This window comes from Chiloscyllium plagiosum, chromosome 1 (assembly GCF_004010195.1).
Source record: "Chiloscyllium plagiosum isolate BGI_BamShark_2017 chromosome 1, ASM401019v2, whole genome shotgun sequence".
Classification (NCBI taxonomy): domain Eukaryota; kingdom Metazoa; phylum Chordata; class Chondrichthyes; order Orectolobiformes; family Hemiscylliidae; genus Chiloscyllium; species Chiloscyllium plagiosum.
The window spans coordinates 26,367,819-26,394,695 of NC_057710.1; the positions used below are offsets into that span (position 1 = coordinate 26,367,819).

The window sequence follows — 26,877 nt, forward strand, 5'->3', positions numbered from 1 at the left end:
TTTTCCCACCACTTCAAGCTCGGTAGTTGGTATACTGCTCCTATGAAGACATAAGAACATTAGAAGTAGGCCAGCTGGCCCTTCGAACCTGCTCTGCCATTCAATAAGATCATGGCTGATCTTTTCATGGTCTCAGCTCTATTTACCCGCCTGCTCGCCATAATCCTTAATTCCTTCACTGTTCACTATCTTAGCTTTAAAACTATTTCCTGAAGTAGCATCTACTATTTCACTTGGCAGAGAATTCCATAGATTCACAACCCTCTGGGTGAAGCAGTTCCTTCTTAATTCAATCCTAAATCTACTCCCCTCACACCCCCTAATTTTGAAGCTATGCTCTTGTTACATTAAAGGCACTTTGTAAATATAATGAAAGTTGGTGGTGTAACGTGGATGATTTAGCAACCAGTCCCTTCCCTACTTATCTCATAAACCTGGGTGTTTAGCATCCTGTTGCAATTCACTCCACTCTTTTCCCCTTCTCCTGTTATAATACCTGTCCCACCTTTTTTCCACATGCTTTCTTGATAAAATGTTGAAGCAAAGAAAGCTGGAAGCCTCTGACCCTTTCGGCCATTTAAACTATTTTAACAGTCTCCCACTTGAGAAATGGACACATTTGGATAGTTTAACAACAGTTAAGCTGGCAAAGACTATGTTTATCCTGAATAAAACATGCATCACAATTACCAATGAATCAATCGGAGTCCTTTATTTAAGGAGGAAAGGTTTAAAAGCCTTCATATATATTCAAATACAAAGAAAATCTATAAAGGTTATAGAAAAGTTTAAATTGATTTGAACTGCTGGTAGTAAGTTGTTAATCAGTGCATTTATTTCATTCATTCAATTACAACAAACATATGAGGAGTAACTTTGAAGTTTAAGCAGTTTTTATATTACATTATCAATCACAATTACCACCGATTATTATAATTACTTACATGAAATATTTAATTCTTTACAAATGTAGCAATGTTAAAAATGGACATACAAAATTTGACAATAAATTACATATACTGGAAAATTTCAAAAATCTGTACAAAAGATTTAGCTGCTTGAAACAGATGTAGCATGAGACTTGAAATCATAGATAGCAGTATCAGAGAAAGTGGCTTTTTTTTTTGCAGCTTTTGTTGGTCTTAATGCAATGCATAGTTGAACTGGTTTGCAAACTTTTCATGTTTTCTTTTGTCTATGTGAGCCATTGCTTCAGAGACTCGTTTCAATGAAGCCCTGAAAAGAAAATAAACAGAAAAGAAAATAATGTTTGGACTGAGTGTTCTCGCAGATTATTACTTATTTTGTTCAACACATCAATGCAGTATATTATTGCTTTAACTCGCTCTCAGTAGTAAATAACATCAACAGAAGCTACTGTGTGGGCTAAATTGTATTTTTTTTAAAAATGCTATATTTAAGGTTACAATCAAATCAGCCATGTTCTTAAAATGGCAGACCTGTCTGACAGCCCAAGTGGCCTAATTCTGTCCCTTATATGGATGCACAGGCCCAGATTACTTCTGATCAACAATTATCTTGCGGCAGGAACCCTCCAAATAAGACCCCAACTCTTACTTGAGTTGGAGACTCGAGGGTCCTAGTTATAACTCATGGCTAACTATAAAACTGACCTCCAAAGTAGTTACACTGAATCAACTTCCCTGACTCGCCACCCCATCTCAATCGATATAACCACATGACCTAACTCCTCACTACAACTCAAATCCCTCAACAGCTGATCTACCCTTCCCTCTCGTTAACCCACTTCCCATTAACCCCTCCAGTCCTGATCCTCTGCCACCCTACTTCCTCACCCCATACAATCACTTTGTCGCTTGAGACATTGGGATCTTAAGCCCCAGAATATGACATGTATTGTTGTAAATACTGGCTCTGTCCTGACCCTGCACTGGAAGACCTGCTGAAAAGGTGTACTCCATAGGTCAGAAACATGGAGCTCCAGAAAAGAATGATGCACATACCACCTCATGAAGCCATTTAGGTCCATAATTTCTGTACTCTAATCTAGTCAGCCCATACTTGTCGGTCCATCTTAATTTTTTTTTGCAACTATAGATCATCAATGAAATTCAGTTGGGGCAGAAATTCAGCCACAATTATATTGAATGGCTGATCAAGCTAATGGGTCAATGTGGTGTCCTGCTCCTACCACTTAAACATTTTCTTCACACTTCTTGAAGACCAGTTAGACAATAACATTGGTTTAAAAATAGGTTACACATATTGAAAGCAATTGTTATTGTGTTCAAAGGATGTGGGTCTCGCTGACTAGGTCAATGTGTATTGTGCATTCCAAACTGCCCACTGAGTAGTTAGTTAAACTGTAGGAATTAGAAAGTCATGTTGCACTTTCGAAGTACCATGTACCGTTCTAGTTCCCATGCTATAGGGAGATTATTATCATTATTATTAAATTGGAGAGGGTGCAGAAAAGACTTACAAGGATGTTAGTGGGACTGAAGGGTTTGAGTTGTAAGCAGAGGCAGGATAAGCTGGGATATATTTTCCTGGAGCAAAGAAGGTTGAGGTGTAACGTTATAAAAAGTTTACAAAATGAGGGTCATAGATAAGCTGAATAGCAAACGTGTTTTCCCTACAGTCGGGGAATTCAAAACTAGAGGGCATAGGTTTAAGTTGAGAGGAGAAAACTCCCTTTTAAATTTGAGGGGCAACATTTTCATATACAGAATAATTCATACATGGAATGAGCTGCCAAAGGAAGTGGTAGATGCAGGTACAGTTAGAACATTTCATAGACATTTGGACAGGTACATGAATAGAAAAGGTTTAGAGGGATAAGGGCTAAACACAGGCAAGTGGAATGAGTATAGTTTGGGAAACTTTGTCAGCTAGGATGAGTCGGATCGAAGAGTATCTTTCCGTGCTTTGACTCCAAGACTCATGGCTGTGGATCTGGAGTCGCACGAAGGTCAGAGCAGGTAATGGTGGCACATTCAGCCCTGAGGAAGGGTCACAGGACCCGAAACATTAACTCTGCTTTCTCTTCACAGATGCTGCCAGACCTGCTGACCTTTTTCAGCAACTACAGTTCAGTTTTGTTTTGTAAATATCTGTACTGAGAAAAAAGATTTTACATATTTTACAAAGTGTTTTTAATGGTGGCACATTTCCTTCTCTGAAGGATACTGGAGAATCTGATGGATTGTGACAATAGAGGTTTACAAAATTATGAGGGGCATGGATAGGATAAATAGACAAAGTCTTTTTCCCTGGGGTTGGGGAGTCCAGAACTAGAGAGCATAGGTTTAGGGTGAGAGGGGAAAGATATAAAAGAGACCTAAGGGGTAACGTTTTCATGCAGAGGGTGGTACGTGTATGCAATGAGCTGCCAGAGGATGTGGTGGAGGCTGGTACAATTGCAACATTTAAGAGGCATTTGGATGGGTATATGAATAGGAATGGTTTGGAGGGATATAGGCTGGGTGCTGGCAGGTGGGACTAGATTGGGTTGGGATATCTGGTCGGCATGGACAGGTTGGACCGAAGGGTCTGTTTCCATGCTGTACATCTCTATGACTCTAACAATTGAAAAATCACAGCTAGCTAGCTTTTTATTCAGACTTTCACTGAATTTAAATTTCACCATCTGCTATGGTGGGATTTGAATCCATGTTCCGAAAACATTAACCTGAGGTTCTACATTACTAGCCCAGTGACATTACCACTCCCTCCCCAAAGAGATCATAGAATCAAACAGCATAGAAACAGGCCCTTCAGTCCACCATATCTATGCCAACTAAGAAATGCCAAATTACACTAATCCCTAAGGAGGCCACTTGTGGGGCTCTATCAAAGTTGAATTTACCCTAAAAAGACTGATGTTTGACTTCTAAAGACAGAATAATGGAACTACTGAAGCAAGGCAATAGGCATGGATAGTCTCAATGATCCACTCTGCTCATTTCTTACATATTATGGTAAATGATAGTGAGACCCAAGGATTCCAATAGAGAACTCTCATTTTGTTCACTGGTTACAGGGATTATCACATGGTCAAACAAGAGTTGTCCGTCTAAAACATGAGTTTGAGACACAGGTATTGAGTCAACAAATGGTTTTATTTACACAAGGTCAATGAATGACAATGGCCAATAAAGGTTTTCCACTTTCCTTTAAATTTTTCGAACATATCTGTTTTTTTAAACTCCACTGATTATCCTCCTATGCAGCTAACAAAATAATTTGTATCAATGCACAAGATTTCAATCACAATATGACAAGATAAAGATAGATATATAGTGATATTAATTTAGCTTATTATTGACAAACAACTCAGTTCAAAACAAAGGAAATTAACAATCCATTAGCACAGCACATTCTTGTACCTTCACTTAGAGTCATAGAGATGTACAGCATGGAAACAGATCCTTCGGTCCAACCCTTAACAACCAAATAATGAATGGTACAGAAAAACAAACTCATGTTTAAGATCTGAAGCAGAAACAAAAAAATACTGGAAATATTCAGTGTGTCAGGTAGCATCTACAGCAAAAATGGAAATGCCACGAAGCTCAATTGGGGCTCTGAAGCCAATCTGAGTCATGAACAGCAAACTAACTGAGGCACTGAATCAAACTACAGGTAAATCACAACATTAATGATTTTGCAAGATGTAGAAACAATTCTAAAGGATGGGTAGAACACAGATAAATTTGCACAAACTGCTGAAGACAGCACAGCAGCTTGAGAAATAGGTAAAAAGGCATATGGTCTTCTGCACTTTAAAAACAGAGGCAGAGTGTACAAAAAGGAAGCTATTATAAATCTTCATAACATAGTGACTTGTGCTGAATCTAAACATACACTGCAGGTTAGAAAGGACAGGAACGTTTTAGAAGAAAGTGCAGAATTGTTCCAGGAATTTCGGACTTCAAATAGGTTGGAAAATGTTCTTAGAGGGAGAGGTTGACAGGACATTTGACTGAGATATTCGAAATCATCAGCTCTCCTGACAGAGTAACCAAAGAAACAGTTTCCATTGGCAAAGGTGTCAAAAAGAAGAGAAAGGTCATTTACAGTGATTGGCAAAAGAACCATTGGAAATGTAAGCAAAAATTTATTTCTTAAAAGTCAACATGTACTACGAACTAGAATGCACTGCCTGCAAGATGCTGCAGGTGTACTCAACAGTGGCTTTAAAGAGGGAACTAAGCAAGTACCTAATGGGAAACAAATGGGAAATAGAAGGAGTGTAACTAGATAAATTGCTCTTGTAGAGAGTTGGCTTGATAGCTTGAATAACCTCCTTTTATGCCATAACACTTGTGATATATCATGGCTTCTGAACCTCAACTCCATCTATTTGCCTTGGCTTCAGGATCTTTAGTATACCTGCCTAAACAAAATCTATTAATCTCAGTTGAAATTTTGAATTGACCAAGCCACAAAAGAAATTTGACAATTGCATGATCTATAAAGGTCTGGTTGCATCCTATTTAGAGAACTGTGTTCAGTTTTGAACATCGCACCCAAGGGAGGATATTGGTCATGAGCGAATGCAGTGCAGACTCACTGCAGGTTTGCCAGAATTGTAGTGGAGCTAAAATGGTGAATTTCCCTTGCATTTAAAATAAAACTTAATTAATGAAAATCAATTTCATAACCTGTTCCTTTCACGAGGTCTATTGCAGACCTACTTAATGACCTAATGAAAATCTTTGCACAATTGTTTGTTGATCCCAAAAATTAACAAACAAAATGACTACTTTTACATCTTCATCAATTAGCTTTAGTCCCTCTCACACTCTTCCCATTCAAAACCACTTACCAAAATTTGCACACTGTGCCTACAGTGTTTATGGAGAGCAGTATGCTTTACACACTTTCTGGAGATGTTCTGTTAGTCACCTGTGGTGAAGCTCATCCTTCAAATGTTCAGTATTCTTTTTAAGAGTCCTTGAAATTCATCTTCCTGCCTTGCTTCTACAATTTTTATTTACCATTTCCGTGCAGTTGTGAATTAAGTGATATTTGCTTAATAAATGTCAGGAACCATCCATTTCTGACTTTAAAAGGAGCAACTAGTACTTAAAAGATTTAAGGATTTCATGCAAACTGCAACAATGAATTTGGTTTTAATCAACTGTCTTTCTTTAATGAGATTTAAAAAAAAAATTCACACCTATTCCCTTGAACTGATCTACAGCAACTGAAAACATTAGTATTGTAGCTCTGATTCATTAGGAATGATTGGTTTGAACAGAATGGTACAATAAATGCCTAAACGGAAAAGCTTGAATTTAATAAAAATTGTAATAACTCAAATAAGAGTGTCTGAGCACTGATTTCCCCTGCAGCAGTTACAGAAGAGATCAATACTTTAAGCTATGTAATACCTTGAAAATACATTCTGTTAATAAAAGCACACCAGGCCACTGTGTACATTTAACAGTATCATTTCTATCTCCAAGACCTGTGAAATTAGGAAACTGCAGAGCTGCAGCCCAAATATCTAATTCTTAAGAGGAGTCTTTAGCACTAATTCAGTGGCCTTGACATGTCCTGGTGTGTAATGTTAAGTCTGGCATCAGCATCACTGCACTGTGTGGTGCTGTAAATGAAATGATATCCATCTCAGACCTGTGCAACCACACACTAAATTCTATTGACAGGAACAGCAGGATTTTATTACTTGAAAAATTCAAGCTTTTTCTTTTCTCGTGGTTAAAAAAAGGCTGGAAGATCAGTTAACTCTTTAGGCACTGCAGAACTTAAATTTGGATCAGAACATGAAAATGTTGCATTTTATTTTATTTATATGTACCTTTTTTGTGTGGGGTTTGGGTCTGAAGCGATTAAATTATAATAGGAAGTTGTGAAGCAACTGATATAACTGAATGGTTGACCTGTGTATGGTGATAAACAATGATAAGAATCTCATTGCCCCTTTTGCAAATGGCACCCTTTTCAAATTTCATTTAACCCTCACAGCAATTTGAACTATACAGCATTCCCTCAGTTCTTACACAAACTATAATTCATATATTATAAACTTTGAAATAATTAAATCATATAAAATAAATAATAAGAAACATAATAGTCTTCAGGCGAGCAAAGACAAAGATATCGAGTAGTTACATAAAATTAAAATAAATGTGAAAAGATTAATTTAGTAGGAAAAATGAGAAATAAGAACTAAATAAGACATTTCTAAAGGGGGTGCAAAACAGAGACAAGTACGGGTACAGGTAAGCAAGTTTTTGTGCTTGCCAGAATAAGCAGTGAAATCCATCAAAAAGATATACATATAACTGGAACAAAAGGAGTTTTAAGAGAAACTCAACTGGCCTGGTATCATCTGTGGAGAGAAAGCAGAATAAATGTTTCAAGTCCAGCCACCATACTCTTTCAGATTTCAAGGTCTGCAGTTCTTTGATTTGTTTATTTAAATAATCCTGTGCTTTAGCCTTCTATGCCTCTATTCATAAAAGTGTTATGCTAAACCTTTATAAACTCCATCTGGAATATTACATTAAATTCAAGGTACACTTAGGAAAATTGTCAAAATTGAGAGGGAGTGCACAGGAGATTTATTGTAAGTTTACTATAACGATACCAGGGATGAAAGACTTCAGTTAAGTGGAGAGATTATAGGAAATAGATTTATTGTCTGAATTTGAGGTGGTTTGGGGAAGTGATCACATAGTAGTAATGCCACTGGGCAAGTAATCCAGAGTCCCAGATTAATTCCCAGGGAATATAGGTAAATTTTGAATTCAATTAGTACTCTTGTAATATAAAGCTACTCTCAGTAGTGGTATAATAATCTCAGCGATGATCATGCCAACTATTATCAATCGTCATAAAAACCTGTCTGTTCACTAATGTTTTTTAGGGAAGGAACTCTGTTAGTGTAGTCTACATGTGACTCCAAATCCACAGCAACATGATGATTGTTAATTGCCCTCTAAAGCAGCTTAACAAGTTACTCAGTTCAGCAGCAATTAGGTAAGGGCAACATGCTAGCCACATTCATATCCCATGAAAGAATAACGAAACATAAATGACAAAGGTGTTCAAATGATAAAGTATGTTAAAGTAAATAAGGATGAATATTTTGACTGATAGGTGGATCGATAATCAGAGGTAAGAAAGATAACTGGCAGAAAAAAAAAGTGATGATATGAGCACAAGTTCTTTTAAAAAAAAAGTGTGAAGCTATGATCTGGAAAGCACTGCCTCCAAGGTAGTGGATGCAGATTCAATAGCAGCTTTCAAAAGGAACTGGATAAATATATGAAGAGGAAATGTCTGCAGGATAATGAGGAAGTAGCAAGCAAGTAGGACTAATTATATGACTGTTTTAAAGCCCTGACAAGGCCAACTTGCTTCATACAATGATGTGATGATTCCGGTTGTTTGAACACCTTGGAATTAGTGGCAAAAGAGAATTACATTACTGGCTAATGAATAAAAACCATGGATAAACTTACAATTTGTTAGAAAGATTTAAACACCTATAACAAAAATAATCTTGCATACTGAATTTGAAAAGAGTTTTCTTCGTGCACAATGGTAAGCACATATTCTCCAAGTAAAAGCAATCCTTTCTAAACTAATAGAAACAGAAGCCCTTTGAAAGAAATAATTAATAAAATCCTTACTTGTTTAATACTCGTTTCTCCAACCTTGATCGAGATGTATTGCTCTGCTGTTTCAAATCGGTGAGATTTGGATACTTTTTCTTCTTTCCTTTTCCCTTTTTATCTTTTCTGTCATATTTTGAAGAACCAAGATCTACACCTGTAGCAGCTTCAATTTCACGCATCAACTCTGGATCCTGCCAGTCTGTCATGAAAGAAATACCTATGAAACTTCTAAATACTGGGAATACAGGTTATATTTTCAAGTCTTTTTCAAACTGATCATTTATGGGATAAGGGTGTTGCTGTTTAGGCCAGCATTTATTCTCTATCCTAACTACCCTTAAGGTGGTGATGGTTAGCCTTCTGTCTTCTGTAATGTAACTGGGGCAGTGATATGATATCTTCTACGATTTCATCCTTCCTTCTGCTTGTTAAGATCTCTTGGGCTCTCTGCTCTTCCTGGCTCTATAATTGTTTATTTCAACAATATCCTTTGAATGTAGCCAAACAAGCAGTTCAAGGTCAAACTTTCCTCAGACAAATCAATCATGTAGTGAGGTTCTTAAACATGTAATGAGCCACTGATTTCCTTAGGCATGCTGTATTACATGAAGATGTTTTCTGTCCTTTGTCAATATAATGGACAGCACTATTCCAGCCAGAAATGGGTGCACCTTCTTTCTTCCAAATTGGATAAACTGATAGAGCTAAACATTCACCATAGAAAATTTTCAGTCAAATAATTTAAAAACATTGAACCTTCAGTGGTTCCATTGGTACCCTGCTGGATCCAACAGAAATGTTGAAGCAACTACATTGAATCAGAGAATTGTCAAGGCGTGAGAGGAAGCTATTTGGCCCATCGTGCCTACAACAGTTCCAATACTGACAGCCAATTTCCTGCCTTTTCCCCATATCTCTGCAATTAATGCAAATAATCATTGAATGACATCTTGAATGACTCAATTGTACCTCCCTGCACCACATTTTCAGACTGTGTACTCCATACCCTAAAAAGTATTGTCTCACATCAACTTTGCTTCATTTCCACACCATTTTAATTACACTAAAGGTTATGCCCAACTAATGCCAGTGAGAGCCCAGTAAAACTCAGGCAGCTCTAACTCAATGAACACAAAAACTCCAACAAAATAGATTTTAGCAAGAAAGGAATTATTTGATTTATTTCTTTTTAAATCAGTCCTCACAAACAAACTATGATTCACACAGGGTTAATTCAGTGTAAAGTGTCATCCATAGAAGAAGCTGACAAGCTAAGGGAGAAAGAGAGGCTCATGAACAAAGTTGATCCAAAAGATTTATTTAATCTTGAGAGAGATTAAGTATAAAAGTAACACAAGTCAAAAAATGAAACCATTAATCTATGATTAAGGTCAAAATAAAGCACAGTTAGACACAAGACCTTCCAATAACAACAAGGCGGTACCAGCTTAGAGCTCCATGAATGGGACACTTGTATAAATACGGCAAAAAAATACTGGGGCCCAGTCAGTATGAAATGAGCATTTCAACAAAATGAAGGACCAATTTAAAAGCCTTTGAAAAGAAATCAATAGAGTGCCAAGGAAGAACAGTCTTTAGAGCCTTGATGGACCCGAAAGCTCTTCATATAGTGTTGCTGACTTTACTGATGGTGAAAAAAATTACACAGTTTGGAAAAAAAAATCAATACTGTAGTTAGTAAAGAGATGCTATTTCACATCTGACTGGCCAGCGGTCTGCCTTTCCGTGGTTGTCCTGATACCTGTTTGTTAACAAGTCACTAAAGGCTGAAAGACCAGATATTGTGGAGTACTGACACAAAAAAAGTACTTAATTTGCTTCTGTGTGTGAAGTAAAGGAAACGATGAAAGCTACAGATTAGTCAGTCAATGTGCTTTATCATCGATTCATAGTATCAAAATCTAGTCATCAGTTATGTGGAGCATCTGCGTTACACTTACGGTTTTATGTAAACGCTACAAGCTATGAAAGAATCAAATGATTTAGAAAGGATCAGACTGCAGGAAGCACCATTGTCCTATGCACATTTCTGCTGTCATTCCCAAATAGATTGTAATACTGTTATGTCTATGTTCATTCACTGTGTCAAACAGTATTTGGGATTCAATCTATTTTAAAATGGAACACTGAACACTTCAAACTGCTGAATTCCAACTGAATTTTAGATTCAAAGCCACCTGAAGGCAACACTGTTAACACTACTAATCAGTTTGGTTTTAGTTTTAAATGCACACTTGCATCAAATCTAGGATAGGAGAAAGTGAGGTCTGCAGATGCTGGAGATCAGAGCTGGAAATCAGAGCTGGAAATGTGTTGCTGGAAAAGCGCAGGTCAGGCAGCATCCAGGGAACAGGAGAATCGACGTTTCGGGCATAAGCCTGAAGAAGGGCTTATGCCCGAAACGTCGATTCTCCTGTTCCCTGGATGCTGCCTGACCTGCTGCGCTTTTCCAGCAACACATTTCCAGCTCAAATCTGGGATACACACAGCACAAAATTGTAATGATTTGATTGACACAGTATGATTGCCATTAATATCAAATATACAAAGCCAAAATTATCTATGAGAATAACAACAGAAAATGAAATCCTGCAATCTAATCTATTCAATCCAAAAATGGAAACTCAATGTATCATGTGTTTAAGTATTTTTCTTGATGTCCATTTACACAAGAGATAGACATAAAGGGTCAAAGTTATCCAGTTAAAACACCTTGCAAACCAGTTCAACGTGCATGTAATGTGGAATGGTGAGTTAACAGGTTTGGTGGCACAATGACATTATTGCATCAATAATGTGCTTTAGTTCATAGAGATGTACAGCACAGAAACAGACCCCCCAGTCCAACTCGTCCATGCCGACAAGATATCCTAACCTAACCTAATCCCATTTGCCAGCACTTGGGCCCATATTCCTCTAAATCCCTCCTATTCATATAACCATCTAGATGCCTTTTAAATGCTGTAATTGTATCAGCCTCCATTACTTCCTCTGGTAGTTCATTCCATACACGCACCACCCTCTGTGTGAAAAAGTTGCCCCTTAGGTCCCCTTTATATCTTTCCCCTCTCACCCAAGCCTACGCCCTCTAGTTCTGGACTCCCCACCACAGGGAAAAGACCTTGTCTATTATCCTATCTCCCTCATGATTTTATAAAGACCTCAGCCTTTGACAGTCCAGGGCAAACAGCCCCAGCTTATTCAGCCTCTTCCCATAACTCAAATCCTCCAACCCTGGCAACATCTTTGTAAATCTTTTCTGAACCTTTCAAGTTTCACGACTTCAAAAGAAAAATGGCAAATACTTTAAATCTGAAAAACTGATCAATATGCTGAATATTTCCAGCTGCTTGTGTCTCTATGGCATTTGACTCTAGTAAAAGTCAAGATAAGATTGAATGATCAAAAACACTTGAGAGTTATTTGCAAATCCTCTTTTAGTGGAGACCAACTGCTTCTTTCCAATACAGTGCCAAAACAGCAGCTATTCTGACCTTCTGTTTCAGAAGCTCTGCCACATAGTTTCTGGGCAGGTTACATCTCATCAAGAACCATAATTAAGATGTGACCCAATTCCCACATTAATAAATTGATACAGAATAAGTTAGTCAGCTATATTCCTATGGAAACTTGAGCACAATCTTGAGTTAGCATGGAAATGCAGTAAAATCCTAATTAGAGAATTAAAGACTTAATTATCTTACAATTAAGATTTAGAATTTTATTTCAAAAAACAAAACTCTACAAATTTGGAATGCAATTTTTAGAAACTTAAATGTGGTCAATCAGATAATTAGGCTTAGGCTTTCTGACTGGTATGGGGAAAGGCTCTACCCAGTCATGAGATTTCCCCATATCTCCACCTATAATCCTGGTCTTACACAGGAAATGGATTCCTGATTTAAGCTAGTACAGGAATGAACATTTGACCCTGAAGACAGGAAATGTACTATATAAATACAACTTTTCACCTTTATTCTCACCACTTTACTAGTCCCTCTATTTTTCAGTTTGCCTATGCATTAATTTACAAATCTGAGTGAGTCAGTGACTCAAATGGGGCACTTTTTGATTTATACAAGGTTGCCCAATAACAGCTCAATTCAGATCTTCAGAACTTTCAAATCTCACTCATAATTTTCCTTTAGGTAACATGTTCCAAATAAATTTCACCAGAGCATACTTCTTGCTCCTGCTTCATGGTGTGGATAAGGTGCTACACAATAGGCCTGTTGTGAAAATAAAGATGCACAGTATTAATGGAAATTGATTTACCATATTTTGAAAACACTAATGCTAGAGTTCTAAAAGGATCTGGTCTCTCATTTTTGCATGCTCTCTGATTTAAATTCCTTAGTTTAAGCTGTTGAAGCCTTTCCTGTTCAGACAAGTATTCCCTTTCCCACATAATATGTCAATAAGGTAGCTGTATTGGATGTAGGTTTACTCGCTGAGCTGGAAGGTTCATTTTCAGTCGCTTCAACACCATACTAGGTAACATCTTCAGTGAGCCTCTGGATGATGCACTGGTGGTATAGCCCACTTTTCTATTTATGCGTTTAGGATTCCTCGGGTTGATGATGTCATTTCCTGTTCTTTTTACCGGGGTGGTAAATGGGATCCAAGTCACTGTGTTTGTTGATAGAGTGTTTGTTGGAATGCCATGCTTCTAGGAATTCTCGTGCGTGTCTCTGTTTGGCTTCTCTTAGGTTGTCCCAGTCGAAGTGGTGTCCTTCCTCATCTGCTGTAAAGATACTACTGAGAGTGGGTCACGTCTTTTTGTAGCTAATTGATGTTCATGTATCCTGGTGGCTAATTTTCTGCCTGTTTGTCCAATGTAGTGTTTGTTACAGTTCTTGCAAGGTATTTTGTAAATGGCATTAGTTTTGCTTGTTGTCTGTATAGGATCTTTCAAGTTCATTAGCTGCTGTTTTAGTGTGTTGGTAGGTTTGTGGGCTACCGTATGCCAAGGGGTCTGAGTAGTCTGGCAGTCATTTCTGAGATGTCTTTGATGTAGGGGTGAGTAGCTAGGGTTTTTGGATGTAACTGTGTCTTTACATTTGACAATGACCCTGAATTTGGTCAGACACAGATTTAAAATTTGCCTATTTACTGAGTATATGTTGGTTCACTGGCAAATATATATTACAAAGATTTTGAAAAATCATGCTGACATACCAGCTTTCGCTTTCTGTTTCTGCTGTTCTTCTTGCTTCAGTCTTTGGATATCTTCTGGATTCACAGGATTTCCTTGCTCATCTCTCGGGATAATCTTTCCATGAAAAGGGCACTATGCAACATATATATAAATGGAGGTGCAATGAAAACACATAATAAAAGAAAGTCATCCCTTCAACAGTAGGTTTTGGGTGTTGCTCTGTGTTCCTGTTTGACCACTTTTACTAATATTCCTGATGAAACGTTGACTCTCCTGCTCCTCGGATGCTGCCTGACCTGCTGTGCTTTTCCAATGCCACACTTTTCAGCTCTGAACACCAGCATCTGCAGTCCTGACTTTCTCCTAATATTTGACAATGTTTTGTCACAGCAATGTGATATTTATATGACATTTACATTAGTAAAGGATGCACTTTACAGGAGTGCACTTGGAAAAACTCAAGATACTGAGCTAAATACTCGATCAAAGAGGCAGGTGCTAAGAAGCTACTTAAAAGAAGAAAATGTTTTTGAGGAAAGGTCAAAACATTAACTCTGATTTCTTTCACAGATGCTGCTGGACCTGCTCAGACCTCCAGCAAGTTCTGTTTTTGTTTCTGAATGGAAAGGTGGAGATGATTAAAGAGTTAATTCCAGAAGTGATGGGAAAGCAAATAAAACAAATTCAAAAATGGAGTGTCGCAGAGATTCGAGGATTGTATGACTGAAGGAAGTTACAAAGACTATGATAGTTGGGAGGGTTTTGAACAAAATGTGAGAATTGTAAACTGACATGTAGCAAGTTCAGGATCCAATGCTGGTCCATAAATACATGGACGACAGGAAAGTCGGCTGAAGGAAAACGCTTGAAAATCGAGGTTAAATCCTCTTTTTTCAAGTTCCTCTTTTACAACAAGATAAATTGTCTGTAAGAATTTGCACACTGTGACTCAATGCCAGAGAGATACCTAGCATCAACCTGGAATGAAACATAAAACTTGCATGCGAGAAATTGAGAGTACCTGTTCTGACTTTATTGAATCATTAGGATTTGCAGCATAGGAGACCATTCAGTCCACATGTATGTGCAAGGAATTTGCTCAAGCATTTCAAAATCAATCCCATTACCTGACTCTCCTCCCTTCTCCACTGTAACCTCTTCCTTAGCATCAAGTATTTATCTAATTTTCCTTTAAATAATAAGACATTCATCATTTTACCCACCAACGTGCCCCAAAAATTCTGTCAAGATGTTCTAGCTTCTCTTGATTCCTCATAATTATCACAGAAAACAATCTTTATTCCTCTTTTGAAAATTCTTCATTTAAAAAAAATCCATTAACCTAAAGTAAGAACAGAAAATGCTGGAGAATCTCTACAGATTGGGTAGCATGTGCGAAAAGAGAAACAGAGGCCAAATGCCACCTCTTCAGAATCCAATTAACATACTCTGCTTCAATGGAAACAGCTCCAGCATATCAAGTCCTCCTTCTTAAATGCATTATTCAATGGGATCATTCAGATGAAATAATATAATATGCATTCTATGGTTTTGACATTCCTTCTTTAATGGGTGCTGCAAAACCTGAATTAATAGTCTTAACTATAGTATAACTTTTGTACAAGTTCATCATTATTTCTTTATTCCAAACTGCATACACCTCATTTATAAGATCCCCAAATCCTTTATCTCTTAGCACTCCTACATTCAGGGTTTTCTTTCATTAATGTCTTTTAAAGAAGGAAGCTGCCATCTCTACCTGATCTGGCTTATATGTGACTCCTGACTCACAGCAATTTGGTTGACTCTTAACTGCCCTCAAGGCAATTAGAATGGGCATAAATGCTACCTAGCCAGCAATGCCCTTATCCTTTGAATGAACAAAGAAAAAATTGATCCAGTAAGTTCCACTTTTCACTCATTATTTAGCATCTTTCCATAAAATATATACTCACAGCATAAATCACTGTTACAGGAGAGTATTAAACATGAAAAATAAATACAGGGATAATTTGAGGGATGGCAAACCACAAAGTCATAGTCATACAGCACGGAAAAAGACCCTTTGGTCCAACCAGTCCATGCCGACCATCATCCCAAACTAAGCTAGTCCCACTTTCCTGCTCTTGGTCTACATCCCTCCAAACATCTCCTATTCATGCATCTATCCAAATGTCTTTTAAACGTTACAATTTATCCGCATCCACCACTTTCTCAGGAAATTCATTCCACACATGGACCACCCTCTGTGTAAAAAAAAAATTGCCTTGTGTCTTTTTAAAGTGTCTCTCCTCTCATCTTAAAAATGTACCCCCTAGTCTTGAAATCTCCCATCCTAGGGAAAAGACAACTACCATCAACTCTCCCATCCTAGGGAAAAGACAACTACCATCAACTCTATCTATACCTCTCATTATTTTGTAAACTTCTATCAGATCTCCTCTTAACCTCCTACGCTCCAGTAAAAAAAAGTCTCAGCCTTTCTTTATAACTCAAACTTTCCACACTCGGGAACATCCTGGTAAATCTCTTCTGAACCCTCTGCAGCTTGATAATATCCTTCATATAACTGAGAGACCAGAACTGAACACAATATTCCAGAAGAGGCCGCACCAATGTTCTGTACAATCTTGAAGTTTGACAAAATATTGTGCTCCCAAAATACTGAATTTTGTCAAGGTTGTTAGACATGACTGTTCAAACTGTGGCACATGTAATACCCGTAGCAATGTCTACACAACTAAAACCTAACACAAAGTAGTGGCAGGTGTTGAATACATATTCAATTTGGACACACCTATTATGAAACTTTTCAGTTCATTACTCAAAAAGACTGCGACAAATTTTTAAAAATTAGTGCATTTTGCAGTTAAAGCAGGTAAACAGACCAAGAAACCATGCATCAATATTCAATGACCAGAACAGCTATATTAACAGAAACTCATTTTACCACAGCTGAGTAATCAGAAAGAAAGTGTGAAATTATAGCAAAAATGACTGATTCAGATACTGTATCTTAAAGATGATCTCATGGCAAATGGTGTCAAGGGGACTTAATGGTACAGGTGCTCTTATATTGTTAGAGGGAGTTAATGATGCATACGAGTGGATCAATTTTCCATTTTTACAGCACTTGTTTTCCTAGTTAGTAGTAATACTTGCTCTGCAAATATAGACTCAGTTCTTCGCAAACACAACAAAGACTTTAATTTGACTATTTACTACATGATATTTTGAAGTATTCATCTAACTGTCGAAAACGACTTCAGAAAGAAAATTTGGAACCGTCTTTTCTAAAAGAATTCAAAGTTAACATGAGAAATGTTTGGAAAGTTGACTGTTAATTAAAACTTTTCAAAAAATGATATTCAAATTAGCACCCACAGAATTTTGCCAATTTCCTAAACTCAAAGAGAGACGTTTTTATGAGTTTCTTTCTGTAGATTCTGGCAAATTACGTTCTGTAGCAATTGGGGATCATGTCATAATCTGCTGCGATTGTGGAGATTTGCAAGATTATAAGCATTAAATGTAATTTCATTAAATGTTTATGTTAGGAACCAGGACCACTTTGAAGAAAAGGACTTTTATTTCAATTTAAGGCAAACAGAAAATTGCACTTACTATTGCACTAAAGGTACAACTGTGTACTTTTTGCTGGGGGGGGCATATAACAGGTAAAAACATTTGTGTGCTGGCTGACTAAACATTAATAGCAGCAATTGCCAGAACAAAAAGAATGATAAGGTATGGATCTAGGGAGTGCACTAACCACCTACCAAATTAACTTTACACATCTGAAAGACCAACAAAATAAATGAAATGGTTCTTATTTCAACAAGAAACAGAGACACATGACTTATAGAGGAAAATAAAAATGGATTAGATCCTATATAAAACAAGATAATCCAAATGGGTTTAAGTTACTCATATTTGGTCTATTCTTAATTGAAAACTTTAATGACCCTTTTCCTTCCCATTTAACATTAAAGTCTTAAACAACCCATACGCAAGATGTTTCTACACTGACTTAAATGTGGAATTCTTCAAGGGGTGTCATTTGGAAACAATGGCTGCAGAAATAGACTCATAAGTTAAGGGCTCTTGTGGTACAGTATAGTGTCACTGTCTCTGAGCCAGAAGGCCCAGTTCAAGTCCCACCTGATCCACATGTGCCATTGTACATTTCAGCAGGCTGATTAAAAATACAGATCTCACAATTTATTACCAAATGTGCATCATTATAACCATCATCTCAACTCCAGGACATCTCTGTGGGGAGTCCCTCAGCTTAGTGTCCTAGGCCCAACCATCGTCAGCTGTTTCATCAATGACCTTTCTTCCATCATCAGGTCAGAGGTGAAGATGTTCGTCAATGACTGCAAAATGTTCAGCACCATTCGCGACTCCTGAAGCAGTCCATGTTCAAACACAACAAGATCTGGACAATATCCAGGCTTAGACTGACAAGTGGCAAGTAACATTCACACCACCCAAATGCCAGGCAATGACCGTCTGCCATAAGTGACAATCTAACCACTGCCCCTTGATATTTAATGGTGTTATGATCACTGAATTCCCTCACTATCAAAATTCTGGGGGGTTACTGTTTACCAGCATCTCAACGGGACCTGCCATACAAATACAGTGGGTACAAGAGCAAGTCAGAGGTTAGGAATACTGCAGTGAGTAACTCACTTCGTGACTCCCCAAAGCCTGTTAACAATCTACAAGGTAAAGTCCAGAATGTGATGGAATACTCTCCACTTGCCTGGATGAAGGCAGCTGCAACAACACTCAAGAGGTTTGGAACTATCTAGGACCAAACAGCCCGCTTGATTGGCACCATTCATACAAAACTTTCTCAATTTTACTAATTAAACGTTCAATAATAGACAAGGTGTTTTCCCGGGGGTGGGGGAATCCAGAACTAGAGGGCATAGGTTTAGGGTGAGAGTGGAAAAGTTTAAAAGGGACCTAAGTGGCAACTTTTTCACACAGAGGGTGGTGCGTGTATGGACTGAGCTGCCAGAGGAAGTGGAGGCTGGTACAATTACAACATGAAAAAGCATCTGGATGGGTATATGAATAGGAAACGTTTAGAGGGGTATGGGCCAAATGCAGTCAAATGGGACTATATTAGGTTAGGTTATTTGGTTGGCACGGAAGAGTTGGACTGAAGGGTCTGTTTCCGTGCTGTACATCTCTACAACTCCAATAAAGTCTTCAAAAAGCTTGGTACACCTCAGCCCGTACTTCGTTAAAATCTTCAGGGCATTTTAAATCAGGAAGAACAGTGATGAACTAAAAGACATCCCACTAAAAATAAATTCTTCCTTTGTATCATTGAATCCCTACATTGTGGAAACAGGCCATTTGGCCAAACAAGGCCACACTGACCTGCCGAAGAGTAACCCACCCAGATCCATTCCTCTACCCTATTGCTCTACATTTCCTCTGACTTAATGCCCCTAGCCTACACATCCCTGAACATTATGGTCAATTTAGCATTTCATCTAACCGACACATCTTTGGACTGTGGGAGGAAACCAGAGCACCCGGAGGGAGTGGAGAGTTATGTTGATCGAATTAAACGGGAAAGGATGGATCACCTGGATCATATTTGCTGGCATCAACCATTTGGGCCAAATGTCTTGTTTCTCTGCTGATTATGTATAATAGCTATTTGACACAGGGAGAATATGCAAATTCCACAAAGACAGTCGCCAGAGGCTGGAATCGAACCCGGGTCCCTGGCACTGTGAGGCAGCAGTGCTAACCTCTGAGCCTCCAACTGCCCATATTGGTCGATATATATGTCAGTGTTGAAAAACGTAGCAATGAGGAATAAATATTTTTATATCTAGAGTTACCTCTCTTGCAAGATCTTCCTTATTCCTACTAATAAACTTATTTAGTTTCCAACGCCAGGTATATCTTGGAATCACTATATCTGTTTGTGCCAACTGTTTCCCCAGGATTCTTACAGGTAAGGTCAAGGTAAAGTACCAATAGTCTTACCAGGACATAGCACTGTCATTACAGAGAGACAGGAGGGAGGAAGAGGAAGAGGAAGACGAGGAGGACGAGGACGAGGTCGAGGTCGAGGTCGAGGAGGAGGTCGAGGAGGAGGTCGAGGAGGAGGACGAGGAGGAGGACGAGGAGGAGGACGAGGAGGAGGACGAGGAGGAGGACGAGGAGGAGGACGAGGAGGAGGACGAGGACGAGGTCGAGGAGGAGGACGACGAGGACGAGGACGAGGAAAATCTTATCTGGTAAGCTCAGTCGGTGCAGGAACTGAAACCTTGCTACTGGCATTACTCTGCGTCATAAACTAGCCAACGGAGCTAATCCTGCAGGTACTCGCAACACAATATATGAAGGATAAAGTAAAATCAAATAACTAACATTTTCTGATGGCTTGTATCCCTAACAGATAACAACACTGTAAAATAATTATCACTTAGCAAGTGAAAAAAAATCAAATAGCTATTATACATAATCAGCAGAGAAACAAGACATTTGGCCCAAATGGTTGATGCCAGCAAATATGATCCAGGTGATCCATCCTTTCCCGTTTAATTCGATCAACATAACTCTCCACTTCCTTCATCCTCATTACTTATCCAGCCTTTCTTTAAATGTATCTATATCATTTGGTCAACTACTCCTTGCACATCCTTAATCTCCAAATAAACAAGTTTCTTCTAAATTCACTACTGGATTGTTCCTATCTTAAATTAATAGTCTTTAGCTTTGCTTTTTTCCACAAGTGGAAACAATCTGTGCCTACTACATCAAAATATTTCACTGTTTTAAAAGCCTCATTTAGACCTCAATGAGCCTGCCCTTTTCAAGAGAAAAATGACAACGCCTGCTCATCTTTCCCCGATAAAGGTCACTTATACCTATCCAACAGGTAGCCAGGTGGCCCTGGTACATGCAATATAAAACCATAGATTTACAGCCAGAAGGAAGCCATTTATTCCATAGTGTCTACTCTTATTGTAGTCATTCAAAACTAATCCCTACTCTATACTTTCTCCTTTTAGCTCTTTTTCTTAATTTTTTTCAACTATTTACCCATCTTCCTCTTAAAAAATAGATTTGCCTGATCTTTCCATCAGCAGCTGAGTGAAAGTGCATGCTGCTGATCCTATTTAGAGGTGTAGCCTTACTCTCTTACACCAGTGTCTTAGGACTTTTCTGTCACAGCTCTGTATGAATCCAGTGATGAGACAAGGTGGGATAACAGCCTTGTTATTGCATTAACTGAAGACCTGTTTCTTGAGGTCTATCTGCAATTTAGAAAACGTCACTATTTGTGAATATTTCTGTCATTTAGGTTCCCACCCCCTCATCTCCATATTCCCGACAGAGTTCACTCCAAACCAAACAATGCCACCCCACACCCGCTGAAGTGAGAAGTAGCAGGGTTGTAGAGACAGCAAGCAATGTAAGGAGGGCTAAACAGTGGCATGCATGGGGGTTACTGGAGGCTGTCAGCAGTGCTGGGCAGAAGTGGTCAGCAGAATCAGCATTGCAAAATGTGCTGGAGCATTTGATACAAATGTGATTTGCTTGGAAGCTGCATTCCTAAGAAGGTTTTATGCCTGCTTGAAACAGTTGAGTAAATCAGCATTAAGGAAAAAGCAAAATCATCGGACAAAGGAACCATCAGTGAAGCGCTCCCATGGAACCATTTCTGGTTCCAGAATTTCAGGTCTTGTCATAAATCAGTTCCTCTGAACACGGTAGTGCAGTAAATGTCACACCATATTCCACTACTGGAACAGAAAATCTGCACCAATATCCATACTGAGGACACTCTTTGTTCAAACACTCTTTGTATGAAGATATTCCTGTCAAGTTCCCTTCAGAATCTTACATGTTTAAATGAGATCACCTTGTATTCTTCTAATCTCCAACATGAGACAGTGAACCCAGATCCCTGGCGCTGTGAGGTAGTCGTGCTAACCACTGAGTCACCACGCTGCCTCACGTGGTTTCATTAGATTCTTAATTCCAGCCAATTTTCATTTAATTCAAATTTCGCCAACATTTCCACATGGGACCAGTTCTTCAGCCCAGGAATCAGCCTACTGAAACTCCTCTAAACTGCTTCCAATGCAAGCATTTTGTTCGTTAAAGTAACGAGGCTAAAACCAGAAACACTTCAAGGTTCTATGCTATACCTAGTTATTGCAGGACTTGCCTATTTTCATACTCAAACCCTCTTGGCAAGAAAGGTTAGCATTTCCTTTTCATTAATGAATAAGACATCAGAATCCATTTGACTTCCAACAGTCAACAGTCTCTCTCTATTTAAAAATATTCTGTATTCTCACAGCCAAAGCTTTTCCCATATTACACTCCATCCATTAAATTTTTGCCCGATCTATATTCTTATATCCTTCTCATAACTTGATTTCTTATCTTTGTAACAAGAGCAAATTTAGCTTCATTCCAATCATAAAATGGATCCTAAATAGTTGAGGAAATCCCACTTCTGACAGTGAGGTTTCTTTTACAGGAGAGGCGATGACCTAGTGGTATTATCGCTAAACTGTTCATTCACAAACTCAGCTCAATCCTCCAGAAATTCAATCCCCTAGATTGGAGAAACTTGAATTCAATAAAAATTGGCTAGAATTAAGAATCTACCATGAAACCACACGAGGTGGCATGATGACTCAGTGGTTAGCACTACTGCCTCACAGCGCCAAGGGTCTGGATTCAATTTCAGCCTTGGACAAATGTGTATGTGGAGTTTGCACATTCTCCGTGTGTCTGCATGGGTTTCCTCCCACAGTCCAAAAACGTGCAGGTTAGGTGGATTGGTCACGCTAAATTACCCATAGTGTCAGGGATGTGCAGGCTAAGTGGATTAACCATGGGAAATGCAGAGTTACAAGGATAGGATAGGGGGGTTGGGTATGGGTGAGATGCTCTTTGGAGGAACAATCTGGACTTGATGGGCTGAATGGCCTGCTTCCACCCTGTAGGGATTCTGTGATGAAACCATTGTCGATTGTCAGAAAACCCCATTTGGTTCACTAATATCCTTTAGGAAAGGAAACTGCCATCCTAACCTGGTCTGGCCTTCATTTAACTCCAGACTCTCATAACGTGGTTGACTCTCAATTGCCCACTGAAATGGACTAACAAACCATTCAGCTGTACCAATCGTTACAAAGTCACAAAGAAATGTAATTGAACAGATCACCACTAATGCCAAAGTTGGGAGCACTGCCTCACAGACTAGTCAAGCAACAGCCTGACACAGTCACACTCTCAGAATCATACCTTACAGCATCTATTTCTTACATCACTGACGCTCAGTAGCAGCGGTTTGTACCATCTATCAAGATGCACTGCAGAAATTCAAAGATCCTCAGACAGCACCTTCCAAACCCCACAACTATTTCCATCTAGAAGGACAGGGTGACAGATAAATGGGAAAACCACTGCCTCTTAGTTCCCTTCCAAGCCCCTTCCCATCCTGACTTGGAAATATATCACCGTCCCTTCATTGTCAGAGTCAAAATCCTGTAATTGCCTCTCCAATGGCATTGTGGATTAACTCACAATAGGTGCATTGCAGCAGTTCAAGAAGGCAGCTCACCACCACCTTCTCAAGGGCAACTAAGGATGGGCAATAAATGCTGGCCAGCCAGCAACACTCACATCCCACAAATGGTTTAAAATAGGCCCCAGCGCTGCACTAGTTTGATGTAAAATGACATAGTTTTCCCGTCACCCCGAAAGCTAGTGTGCTTCCAAATAAACCTGTTGGACTATAACCTGGTGTGTGATTTTTAACTTTGTACAACACTGGCATCTCCAAATCTGTTCTTGTTAGTTAGCTAATCCTCTACCCATGCTAATAAATCTCTCCTAACCCCATGAGCTCTCATCTTTTGCAGTAATCTTTTATGTGGTACCTTACTGAATACTTTATAATAATCTAAATACGTTACATTTACTGGTTTCTCTTATCCACCTGCTTGTTATATCCTCAAAAAACTCTTAGATTTGTCAAATACGGGTTTCCCTTTCCCAAGGTATGTTGCCTCTGCTTGATTGTATTATGATTTCTAAATGGTCTGCTACTAGTTTCTGAATAAATATAAAACTGTGACTTGGTTTAAAACCTCATTTGAAAGACCACACCTATAATATAGCACTCCATTAGTACTGCATTGGAGTGTCAATTTATATGTTATAGTACTTCTCCAGTGATCAATTCCATTTAATTTCAATTATTCAGACATTTCTTAAAAAAACCTAACAGCACACAGGACAGTACAGCACAAGGACAGGCCCTTCAGCCCACCATGTCTATTCCAGCCATGATGCTATCTGAACTCATTCCATCTCCTGCATATGGTCTGTTCTCTGCCTGTTCATGCATCTAAGTGCTTCTTAAACTTTGCTATCGTATCTGTAACAGAGTCAGAATGACTTCATGATGGGAAAGTTATTAGAATTCATTCTGAGGAGATATCAAACAGGATAGACAAAGGGAAATCAGTGGATGCAATACATTTGGATTTTCAGAAGGCGCTTGCTAAGGCACCAAAACAGAAATCACAGGGTAGCTTCATTAGACTTCGCATTTGCCATTAAGACTATGCAATTTTCAATTTTTCAGTTGAATTTTCAATGTCCAGTGGAATCAGGAAGGGGTGCAATTTGGAAACAGTATACTCCAAGGCAACAATGGATCCAGCTGCCCATGGAATATAAGAAGAGGTTCAAAGGGAAACAAGAGATGGGGAGTCTAACTCTACAAAGTGCTGCCTATTCTCTTTACCAGGTAGCATCAGGCTGCTTTATGCCTGCCACCTACCTTTGCTGGTCACGCTCTGCTGATAGCTCTCATATCCTGGCACCATGAAATGGAAGGTCAGTTAGGGCATTTATTTATATTGTGTCAGTTCAGTGATGCAGATGTGTTCTAGGCCTGGAGATGCAAAGTATTTGGGTGTCTGGCTCCTGACTTTGATTTGCTAACGATCCCTTTCACCAAGTACTATCACCACACATGTTTCAGTAATAAATGGGTGGTTAATGATATAGTGGTAATGAAATATATTAGTAATCCAGAATATCATGTCCTCAGAAAGCTGCAACAGAAAGGGACTCGGGAGTACTTGTGCATGAAACACATGAAAGCTAATGCATAGCTGCAACAGGTCATCAGGAATGTTGGTCTTCTTTCAAGAGGGTTGGAGTATAAGAGAAGGGAAGTCTTAGTGCAACTGTACAAGGTTCTGAGACACATCTGGAGTTCTGTGAGCAGCTTGGCTCCCTTATTTAAGGAAAGTTATTATTTCAATGGAGGTAGTTCAGAAAAGGTTTACTCGGATGATCCCCAGTATGGAGGTGCTCTCTTATGAGCAAAGATTAAACAAGTTGGAACTTTACTCACTGGAATTACGAAAAATGACAGGTGATCTCAATGATCCACACAGGATCCTTAAGGAGGCTTGAAGGGTACCTACCGAGAAGATGTTTCCACTCATGTACAGTCTAAGATCAGAAGCATTGTCTCAGAATAAAGGGGTGCCAATTTAAGACTGAGTTAAAAATCAAAGATTTTCATGGTATAGAAGGAAGCCATTTGACTCATTATTTCTGTACTGGCTCCTGGAAGAGCTACCCAGTTAGACTCCTCCGCAGCCCTATCTACACAGCCCTCTAAATTCATCGCTTTCAAATATATATCCATATATTTGAAACCTCTCATGGAATCTGCCTCCCACCATTCTCCCAGGCACCACATTCCAAATCCTAACAATGCTGAGTAAAGAAGTTTCTCCTTATCTCACTCCTAACTCTCTTGCTCACAATCTGGAAGTTGTGACTGCTAGTTACTGACATACTAACTAAAGGAAATAGAACAACCTTCTTTACCCTGTCAAAGCTGTGCATAATTTTGAGCACCTTAATAAGGTCACTTCTTAATTTTCTCTGCTCCAAGGAGAACAAGCTATCTAATCTTTCCCTGTATCTAAATCCTTCATTCCTGGTAACATTCTAGTAAACTTCCTTTTAACTCTCTGCAGGGCTTTAACATCCTTCCTTAAATAAGGTGCCCAGAGCTGAACGCAATACTGCAAATGGGAGGCGATGGCCAAGTGGTATTATTGCTGGACTGCTAATTCAGAGACCCAAATACTGTTCTAGGAACCTGGGTTCAAATCCTCTCACAGCAAATACTGGAGTTTGAATTCAATGAATACCTGGAACTAAGAGCCTAATCCATAGTGTCGATTGTTGGAAAAACCCATCTGGCTCACTAATGTCCTTTAGGGAATGAAACTGCCACCCTTGCCTGGTCTGGCCTACATGTGACTCCAGACCCACAGCAATGTGGATAACTGTTAAGCTGCTCTCTGGGCAATTAGGAATAGGCAATAAATGCTGGCCTAACCAGTGACACCCTCTTCCCATGAATGAATAAAAAAAAATGCTCTGGTCAATGATTTGTAGAGGTGTAGCTTCTTTTCCTTGCTTTTATATTCTATGCCACTATTGATAAACCCAAGGATCCTAAAGCCTTTTTAACAACTATTTCAACTTGCCTGGCCACCTTCAGAGAATCATGTACGTGAACCCGAGGTCTCTTTGCTCCTACACTCCCCTCAACATTGTACCATTCAGCCTGTATTGTCTCTCTGTGTTTATTCTACCAAAATACATTACCTCACATTTCTCTGCATTGAATGCCTTCTCTGAGGGTTGAGTGTCTTTGGAACTCCTTGCCACTGGGCACCTGTGGGGGCAGAGTTTTTGAGTATATTTAAGGCTGAGATAGATACTTGATCATTTGGAGAAATCGAGGGTTACAGGGAATGGATAGGAAAGTGCATGTGAGGAGTGTCAGATCAGCCATGATCCTATTGAATGGCCATAACAGGCTTGAGGTGCCAAACTGCTTACGCCTGTTCCTACTTCTTACAGACTTGCTTTCACCAATTTTTAGAAAGAGTTCTGACCCTCTGCAATCTCAAGTTCTAGATTCTCCTTAAAAGAAAAATCCTCTCCACATCTACCCTG

At 38.9% G+C, this 26,877-nt stretch overlaps 1 protein-coding gene across 4 annotated transcripts in view; it reads right to left on the reverse strand.

The window, feature by feature from the left end:
* Positions 1-695: 695 nt before the first annotated feature.
* uvssa (UV-stimulated scaffold protein A) overlaps positions 696-26,877 on the reverse strand; it is a 109,435-nt gene continuing 83,253 nt past the window's right edge. For 2 of the 4 annotated variants that reach the window (XM_043708333.1, XM_043708245.1), the window contains exons 12-14: positions 13,833-13,944; positions 8,649-8,832; positions 696-1,236 (exon numbers count right to left, since the gene is read on the reverse strand). In XM_043708333.1, coding sequence (XP_043564268.1) covers positions 1,143-1,236; positions 8,649-8,832; positions 13,833-13,944 — 390 coding nt within the window. In that variant the 3' untranslated portion in view covers positions 696-1,142. Of the gene's footprint in view, positions 1,237-3,494; positions 7,343-8,648; positions 8,833-13,832; positions 13,945-26,877 lie in introns of those variants that run through there. The other 2 variants (XM_043708421.1, XM_043708507.1) reach the window with 2 other exon arrangements.